This window comes from Pteropus alecto, unplaced genomic scaffold (genome assembly GCF_000325575.1).
Source record: "Pteropus alecto unplaced genomic scaffold, ASM32557v1 scaffold22, whole genome shotgun sequence".
NCBI classification, from domain to species: domain Eukaryota; kingdom Metazoa; phylum Chordata; class Mammalia; order Chiroptera; family Pteropodidae; genus Pteropus; species Pteropus alecto.
This window is the reverse complement of record NW_006434839.1, coordinates 12,983,485-12,993,617: the sequence shown is the minus strand read 5'-3', so window position 1 is coordinate 12,993,617 and position 10,133 is coordinate 12,983,485. Positions and strand designations below refer to the sequence as shown.

Genomic DNA, 10,133 nt, shown 5'->3' with positions numbered 1-10,133 from the left:
CTGTAATAACAAATAATGGTCGTTGCCATGTACTGAGTTCCTACTAAATGCCAGTAGTAGACAAATCTCTAGTACTGACAACAGCCCAGAAAGGTATTACTATCCTCATTTTAAGATTTTTTTATAAAAAATTAATTTTTAATTAAATTTTAATCTTTTTTTAGAAAGGGTTTAATGGAAGTTAATGGTTTTGCCCCATGTCACGGTTGTTGGGATTTAGACACTCTGACCCCCTGCTGTGTGCGTCTGGACCATGCACTCACATTTCAACCCTCTGTGCTTGCATATTCCTGATCTAGTAACACTCTTACTCCAAATATCTGAAGGATCACTTCATCACTTCCTTCAAGTCTGTTCAAATGTCACCTTATTGGTCTTTCCTTTACTGCCAGATAAAAAGATATCTTCTTCTCCCTTCTCGTCCTCACTACTCTTTCACTGCTTTATTTTCTTCACAGAATTGTTTGGTACTTGAAATATTCAATAGTATCTATTCATTATCTTTCTCCACTAGAGTATAAGCTATACAAGGACAAGAACTTAGTCTATTTGGATCACCAGTGTCTAGCTCATAATAGGTGTTCAATAAACTGTTGAATAAATGCATAAATGACTGAATGCACACTAATTCTCTACATAGATGTACTCAGGAGTAACATTTAAAATATAAAAGACTAGTAGGGTAAACAGCAGAGATTCCAGTACCTACAAAGCCAACAGATGGCCAAAGTTTCAGAGGACCAGAAAGGCACAGGTATTTACCCACCAGAATGCTAGGACTACCAGTCAGAGGCAAGGTCCTCCCCAACCATCGTGAGAGGTTTGGGAATGGGGGATAGGGCATGCAGCAAAGGCATCAGGGGAAGTGCAGTGCTTCTTTACACCAGGGCTCCCTGGCTGGAATGGCAAGGTCTTGGAAAACTCCAAACAGCAGCTATTTGTGTTCTTTACAGAATAATTTGAATATTTTAACCAGTACAGCCATATACTTGTTTGTAATGGTTGAACATCAGTCCTGCACGCACTCCTCATACCCAGCACTGTTACTTTATTTAGGTAATTCTCACCTAACTGGACAAATAATACAACCATTCATCAATTAGTAGATGCTATACTGACCTCTGGAATCCTAACAGCTAATAAATGAAGAGGAAAAAAATTTAAAGGGATTACACGATGATGTTCAAGCTAGCCTTTTTAAAAGAACTACAAATATTCTGATGTGAGAAAACCAGAAGGTCCCGACAATTACCATAAATTTCCACACAATCCACATATTTATGTGCTCATTTGACCACACCAGCAACAAAAAAAAAGAATTTTGTGATTAAAGCTCACATCTGGAAACAATCATTTCACTACAACTTGTATTTTTTTGCCATGTCAGCAATCTGCCACAATATTTCCCTAAATGATTTAAAGTATAGAATTTAAATGCTTTAAAAATAATCTTAAGGGATAAGAACATATTTCAGAATATACCGATAAAAGATTTCCTCCCAAAAGTGACAGTTTAATTTCCTAGGCATAGTATCAAATGAATATTAGACATGTATGCTATAGTTGATTAACAAAATTTATACAGAACAGGTAACAACCAAAGACAGCAATTTTTATTAAAATATTTGCTTAATGTAGAGAAAAGTGGGAGAAATTAAATTCAGGATTTTTAAAAATTCAACTTCAGAACTTAAGGATCAAATGTTCTCATAGGTTTACATAATAAGTGTCTCAAAGATTGAAAACTACTTTCCTCCAACCTCCCCCCCACAAATACACACAGATGCACACACAACTAATGAATTCTATGACAATTCCACCAATGCTTTAGCTTTGGTCTTTACACATTAAGGAAGCTTTCGAATTACTGTAAGGATACCACACTAATTTCCCTACTTCAATCTTTTGATAGAAAAAAAAAGAAAAACAATTTATGAGATAATCAGGGAAATTGAAACAGATTTGATATTTGATTATATAAATTACTGTTAAATGATTTTAGGTATAATAAAAGTACGTACTTATGTGCATATACAAATAGATAGGAAGACATATACATAGATGTGTGTGTATATATATATATGAATACATTGATGAAATGTCATGATTTTAAAAAGTTGATGTTAATATTTCAGTAGTATAATAATGCAGTTGTGGTACACACTCATTTCTATATATACACATACATGTATGATTTTGGAGTCTTTCTCTTGTATATACTAAAATTTTTATGGTTTAAATTGTATAATTCCTGATATTTGTCTTAAAATAACCTGTGGCAGTAAAATGAATAGATGATGAAACAGATTAAATGAAATAGCCTGTATGGTGATAACTGTTGAAGTCAGATGATGAGTATATGAACATTCATTATATAATTCTCACCACTTATACCTATGTTTGAAATTTTCCATAATAAAAAGTTTAACAATAAATAAAATGTTCCACTAAAAAACAAAGTTGCCTATTATTTGAAGTTTTTTTTCCAAATCCTCCAGGCAGATTCTGTTGATTGGGCTGCTATTACAACTCTATGACAGTTATCATCATTAAATGATTTCCATTAGACTAGATATAGTGGGCTCCTTAAAGTCAAGCACTGTCCTATTCATTTTGGTTTCACCAGAGCCTAACACAATAGCAAAAAGTGAGCCCTTAATAAATGTTTACTGAACTTAAATGAACGTAAGTTAAAAAAAGAAAATAAAAGCACAATCATGTTTGACTGTGGTTTTGCAGAAACCAGTTTTTTTCCATGTCATTTACTTATTAGTAATAACTGTAAAGCAAAAAGGATTAAAACCACATATCTAATATTCCTGCAACATTATTTTAGAAGTGCTAACTCTATAAACAACTCATCTGGAGACTCCTTGTGGGCTCAACAGTGTATTTAATAGCTACATGCTTCAATTTTAGTTAACTGCCAAATCTGGTTTTCCAAATGGGGGATCTGCAATTAACATCAAAGATGTCGCATGATTCTTAAATTAAGAAACTTAATTTTAAATAATTTTAATACACATGCAGAAAAAATATGTAACATTATACACCAACCAGTGCAGATATAGAACATTTGGATCATGCAAACAGTTCTATAGAACATTGCTACTCTAGAGGACTTAGATCAGAAGGGGCTCTCATTTTCTATTAAATATCTGTATTGCTTAAAAATTGCATAGTGGGCACATATTTATTTTTATTGAGGCAAAATAGTAAAACTTGCCATTTCAACCATTTCTAAGTGTACAATTCAGTGGCATTAATTATAACCACGATGTTTTGCAACCATCACAACGACCTGTTTTCAAAACTTTTCATCACCCCAAATAGAACTCTTTAACCATTAAGCAATAATTTCCCACTCCTTCTCCCCTACTCTTTGTAACCTCTAATCTGTCTGTGAATTTGCCTATTCTACATATTCATATAAGTGGAATCATACAAAAGTTGTCCTTTTGTGTCTGGCTTATTTCACTTAGCATGTTTTCAAGGTTCATCCATGATGTAGTAGGTATCAGAACTTCATTCCTTTTGACGGCGGAATAAGATTCCATTGTATGTATATACTATATTATCCATTCATTCACTGATAAACACTTGGGTTGTTTACATTTTGGGGTATTGTGAATGATGCTACAATGAACATTAGTGTACAGATATCTGAGTTCCTGTTTTCAGTTCTGTGTATATGCCTAGTTGTGGGTTGCTGGGTCACATCATAATTGTTTAGCTTTTTGAAGAACCATCAAACTGTTTTCCACAGTGGCTGTACAAATTTACATTGAGTGGACTTGGCATCTTTGTCAAAAGATACATGGGTTTATTTCTTGACCCTTAATTCTATTCCATTGGTATACGTTTATCCCTATGCCATTTCCACACTGTTGATTACAGTATCTTTGTAGTAACTTTTAAAATCACGAAGCGTGTGTCCTCCGACTTTGTTATTATTTTTCTATACTGTTTTGGTATCTAGGATTCCCTGAAACTCCTTATGGATTTGAGAATTAACTTTTCCATTTCTGCAAAAAGGATTGCTGGAATTTTTATAAGAAATGACACTGAATCTATAGATCATTTTGGATAGTACTGATAGCTTAATATTAAGTCTTTCTACCCAGGAAAGTGCAGGTCTTTCCATTCATTTAGGTCTTATTTTCTTTTAGCAATGTTTTTTAACTTTCAGTATACAAGTCTTCTACTACATTGATTAAATTTATTCCTAGGTGTATTATTCTTTTAGAGGCTATCATATATGAAATTTTCATAATTTCCTTTCCAGATTGTTCACTGTAGGTGTATAGAAATACTACTGATTTTTGTGTGTTGATCTTATAACCTGCAACACTGCTTATTAGTTTCAGTAGCTTTCTCTTGGATTCTTTGGGATTTTCAAATATAGGGATTTATTTCTTCCAATACAATTTAGATGTCTTTTATTTCTTTTTTAATTACTCTAGTTAGAACTTCCAGTACAATGTTGAATAGCAGTGGTGAAAGTGAGCATCCTTGTGTTGTTCTTAATCTTAGAGGAAAAGCTTTCAGTCTTTCACCACTGAGTACGATTTCTTAGCTGTTAATTTTTCATAATTGCCCTTTATCATGTTGAGGAAGTTCCCTCCTATTCTGAGTCTTCTGAGTGTTTTGATTATTAATAGGTATAGACTGGGTATAGAATTTTATCAAATGCCTTTATTGCATCAATTAAAAGATTAGTTCTTTTTTTCCCTTTGCTCTAATAATGTGATGAATTACAATGAATGATTTTCTTATCTAGAATCAAACTGCACTCCTGGGATAAATTCCACTTAGTCATTGTGTCTTCTCTGTTTAACATGCTGCTGGTTTGGCTTGGCAACATTTTGTTGAGAATTTAGCAGGCATGTATTTTTAAAACAACTATAAGAAAATATTACAAACATACAAAGAGATGTAAAATGTAAAATAGTCAGATTTAGCATATTATTTCTTAGGATTTAATTGAGGGGAAATGTGCATATCTTATAGACACTCTATTAAATACTAAAAATTAAATGAAGTGAGAGGAAAAATTGTCCCTTTTTACATTAATGTTTCACTGACTTATAAATGTTCCAATTTTTTAAGTACCACTTTTTATGTGCCTGCAAATATACAATAAATCTCTAAAAAAGGGTCTATAGGATGAATATAGCATCATCAATAATTCTAAATCTACTGCTAAAATAAATATGAAAATATTTTACCCCTTCATAGAAAACTTTTGCACAGTCCTTTGCTAATTTTCCAAAAAATAACACATTGATGGTGTTGATCTCAGAATTTGAATTTTCTTGTTCTACAGAGAAAAACACACACATACAAGAAAACTTATTTGATATGGCAGTTTTATACACACAAGAAAATCGATGACAACTACATTCTAAAAACAATAGTTACTTCAAAATGTAATTATGAAGAAGAACAATTAAATGTATATAATTTACTTTCAGTTTACTATAATACCTTAATTGCAAAAACAATGTACAGAATGCTACTAGGCATTAAACCAAAATTATAACAAGATTCAATTAGAATACATTTTATAAATTTCTGCAGATACCAAATTAACATCACATAATAACCACTTTCTATTTATTTTCCCATATTTACAATAAAAATATTTTTACGAGATACTAATTATTCAATTTTAATCTATATAACATATCACCCCCAAAATATTTCATTGAAATTCTAGTAATCTATAGTTATCGGTGTAGTAAGTTTTAATCTAGACAAGTATGGTCTTCTCCTCTACTACCCATATATTGAAGAGTAAAAAAGCAGTGTGTGTAGTTAAAAGACCAATCTATTTGTGATTTTGAAAATGAAAATTACTTGGGAATAAGAAATGAATACTCTATAAGTAACTTCGTTCAGATCTTCTTGGCTTGGGAAAGAATCTCCATAATCTTCATTTTTCTGGAAGTCACTTCTTATAATTACTGTAGCAGGGCCAAATGTGAAGAGTCAATTACATCATCTTATAAGTAAAATTGTGCTTCTGTGTATATTTATGTATATGTGTGTATATATATGCAAAGTTACCCATTTGTGGATTATAGGCAAACATTTACATAAAAATGGTTTTATTATATTATATACCTTGTAGTCCGATCTTCAAAATAGGTGTTCTGTTTCCACCATAAGTTAAAGAAGAGATACGTGAAAGTTTTCCCTGAAATGAGAAAAAAAGAATTACAAGGAAAAGCCACAAAGGGCTTATTATACACCATAAGTAACAACTGGAATAATTTTTTTAAAGCAAATGACTCTTGTTTTTCAAGAAATCAAAGTCATTATTTTTAAGACATAAAAATGATTTTTAGAGAAAAATCAGAGGGCCTAAAAATACTTTAGGTTTATAATTTTTTAAACAATCTTATTAAATATTGTCAATTCCTCATTTTACATAAAAAGATGACCCAGCTCAACTTAAATATTATCAATTCCTTATTTTACATAAAAAGATGAACGAGCTCAACTTCAGCTTCTTTTTAACCTGTAATACTACTCTCCACTAAAGAAAAAAATTGAGTTTGCTACTAAAAAGAAATTAACTTATGAAGAAAAAATTCAAAAGTACAAAATGATAATCTCATAAATAAGGACAGTATGGACTTGATGGACTAAGGCAAAAATACAGTTTAGTCTTTGTTCTGCTTCTGTAACTAACCAATTCTGTCAGCCTAAAAAAGTTATTTAATCAGAATTTCATGTAAAATAAAGTATTTAATCTGGATAGTTTCTATAAGGTCTTCTGGTTCTAAAATTTAATGATTCTTTGAACAAATATATTATAGGGCTCTTTGAAAACTTCCACATAGATATGTAGCTTATTCAATAAAGTTTAAAAATAGATCTCCCACACTAATATTCCAGACTTTGATATAGCCAACAAAAAAAATAACAGTTTTGTGCATATATCAATTTTACTTAAAAGACAAGAATCAGAAAAAAATTAAAATATAACTATCAGTAGTGCATAATGATTCATTCAAAAGTAAAGGTAAATAGTTTTGTCAATGACACACAACATCACCATCCACTATTCACCTTCTCTTCCCTGATATTGGGGCAAAGCTAGATTTCACCTCACCCCAGTGGCTGACAGCAGGAAAGACAGGAACCCCTGCCCGGATCTTTCTTTCTTATCTTTCTTTCAGAAACAAGTTCTTAAACTGCTGGGAGAAGGGCAACAAAGCAATGAATTTTAAAGCTTTGGTGAAAAATCACTGCAGCTGGAAAGAGAAAATAGAAAAAAACTAAAAGTAAAACTATTTCATCTGAAATAAAATACCAGGAAATTCGAAAATAAATGGAAGAGTAAAAGATAAACAAATGTGTATACGGAGATGATTAGAAGGGTAAAACCAAAATGCAGCATTTTCTTTCTCTTACTACCACACCCATTTTATTAATAAGCCTTTCACCTTCCTCTCGTCATTTTCTCCTTAGCTCCTAACTTAAATGTACAACAACAAAAATGTAAAATTCACTAAATATGCATAACAGAATATTGAATACAACAGAAAAAAGGTTCAGTGAACCTGAAGCTAGGTCAATAAAAATTACTTTCTTAAAATTCCTCTCCACCAAAAAAAGAAAACAATACTTAAGAAAAAGGAACAGTATCCTCAGAGATCTATAGGGAGGGAAAAAAAAATTCCAAGAAGCATTACTCAATAATTTCCCTAATTTGATGAAAAACATGAACTTATGGATCACATAGCTGGAATCTGTGGCTGAGGAAAATGACCTGAGCAACATCCCCTGGCTAATAAGAAACAATAAACTAACAAACCATAATTGCAGGAGAGATAAATGGGCCAAGCGAAATTTTCTAAAGTTGCACATGCACATTAGCTAAAAGAGCTGTCCTAAAGTTAACTTTTCTACACTATTTAAGATGCTAATTAGACATGCGACTCATGAAGTTGCATATACGTAAGCTAGCATAGGGATAATAAGAGGGACTCTTAAAACCAGACTCCATCCTATTAGGTCAGGAATGCATAGGGAAAACCCGAGACACACCAATTAACTGCCTGCTGCCCGCATTTTAAATATACATAACTAAAAAGGGAGAATACAATGCAATCAGCAGACCTTATAAAAATAACCCAACATGTCCTAGTCTCATGAATTGTTTTTAAGAAAATGCCTGTGTAAATTTGTCTTTACAGAACCTGAAATAAAACCCTGTTGTGAGACAAGATTAAGCAGTCATTTGCTGACCACAGCAGTAAGGATAGCAGAACAGTCCACCAGCTTCCCCAACTTAGCCCCTTCTGCTTCCAATAGCCTACAGCCTCTCACACAATCCTATTGGGGAAACAGCCAGCTCCTTTCTTCTTGCTGGTTCCCTGGTGCACTACCTCTCAATAAAGCTTTGTTTGCTGAACTTCCTACTGGGTATAGTGCTCATTTCTACAACTTCCTACTGAGTATAGTAATCGTTTCTATAAAAATAGGACCCAGAAACCTGGCATTAGTTATCCACCTCCCCAACAGATCCAAGAAGCTCAGTTACCAACAAGCAGGAGAAATTCAAAGAAAAACCACATCTAGGCACGTGACACTCTAACTGCTAAAAACAAGGTAATTATTCTGAGTTAAAAAAAGTCTTACCTGGATATATTTCTTGCTATAATCACAGCCTGGCTGTAGGGATCTGAAATCTACTTTGTGTGATTTACTTAGTGGCTCAAACTCAGGTACACCATTGATTTCTTTTATTAATTCAAGTGGCATATCAGATCTGCTGCTCAGCGCTGTCCAAAAAAAGAAAGTTGATTATCTTGCTGCTGAAAACACAAAGACCAATGTTTTATCCAAAACGCAGTCAATAATTTGCTTTGAGCTTCTTTGACTTAGTTTTGTTTTTCCTTTAAGTTAGTTATTGTTAGGGGGTTAGGGGAGTGGATTACTCTATAATTTTTTTTTTACAAGGATCAAATATGCTTTCCCCTAAGGCACTGAAAGTTAACTCTTTTCTATTTAGTTTTGTATTTCAGGAAGTACCTCTAAAAGCCAGTTTTAGGATCTGTGAAAACTGTGCTAACAATTGCCTTACCACTGTGCTTTAAAAGGTATAAGCTACTAGGGGAGGGTGTGAGATTCAAAAGTTTTGGTTTCGTTTTTAACCCTTTTAACAATTTTTAATAATAGTACGCAAACCGTACGCCAAAGGCAAATTATTCCAAAATTATCAGTTGCCTCCTCCCTCCAGCCCCAATACAATCAAAAGAAACTATTTAACTGATGTCAACCTTTGCATTGTAAGTTCAATTTTATGTCTCAAATCTCTTAACTAGAACATGCACTAGTATCAGTATTTAATTTTGATGTGTACGCACCAACCTTCCCCAAGTCAGTAGAGCTCCGTGAGGACTGGGACTTGGACTAAAGCAGACAGCTCTCAAAATGTCAGGCAAGAGGCTGAACACAACAGGCTTACGATAAAGACACATATAACGTTTCTCTGCAATAACTACAGCAAATATTGTTCTAAATTAAATCGACCCCTTCATAATACCAGTTTAGGCCCCAATCCATTTTGTACCCACGCAACTAACTGCAAAATTACCCATTCACTCACCACGCTCCAGACCAAAACTAAGTTTAGGCGGGCGCGCCTATGACGTCACACGTACGCCGGCGGCGCAGTTCCCACGCATGCGTACACTAGCACTTGGGCTAAACTGCCGTTCGCTTTCGCGCCCGCTGAGGACAAACGGCATGATGGTTACCTACGTCTAAGAGGCCGTAGAAGTTTCCACGGAATACGAAATATGTAAGGGCGCGGCGCCAGGGGAATCGTGGGACATCCGTACAGTCTCAGCCCATGGATGCCGCCTCTCCCCTTAGCTCCGCCCCCGACCAATTTCCGGCTGTCAAGGCCAGAGGCAGCCGTGACGGAGGCGGGGGCTGCCTTCTAAATCCTGTAACCAATTAAAAACTATTCCAAAACCAGATCGGAGTTTGAGATTCCGTTTGGTAAAGTAGAAGCTTCTGTGGGCCGGGCACTTTTAACCTCCAGTTATCCTGCCATCCACCCTGCACCCCCCGCCCCCAGCAATCACCCAAATGTACTTTCTACAAAGAAATAG

General features: G+C 34.0%; 1 protein-coding gene across 15 annotated transcripts in view; it reads right to left on the bottom strand.

Moving 5' to 3' along the window:
- POT1 (protection of telomeres 1) overlaps positions 1-9,885 on the bottom strand; it is a 96,604-nt gene extending 86,719 nt beyond the window's left edge. For 2 of the 15 annotated variants that reach the window (XM_025045886.1, XM_025045881.1), the window contains exons 1-4: positions 9,611-9,689; positions 8,653-8,795; positions 6,127-6,199; positions 5,229-5,320 (exon numbers count right to left, since the gene is read on the bottom strand). In XM_025045886.1, the coding sequence (XP_024901654.1) occupies positions 5,229-5,320; positions 6,127-6,199; positions 8,653-8,795; positions 9,611-9,614 (312 nt within the window). In that variant the 5' untranslated portion in view covers positions 9,615-9,689. The other 13 variants (XM_025045880.1, XM_025045887.1, XM_025045888.1 and 10 more) reach the window with 10 other exon arrangements.
- Positions 9,886-10,133: the final 248 nt, after the last annotated feature.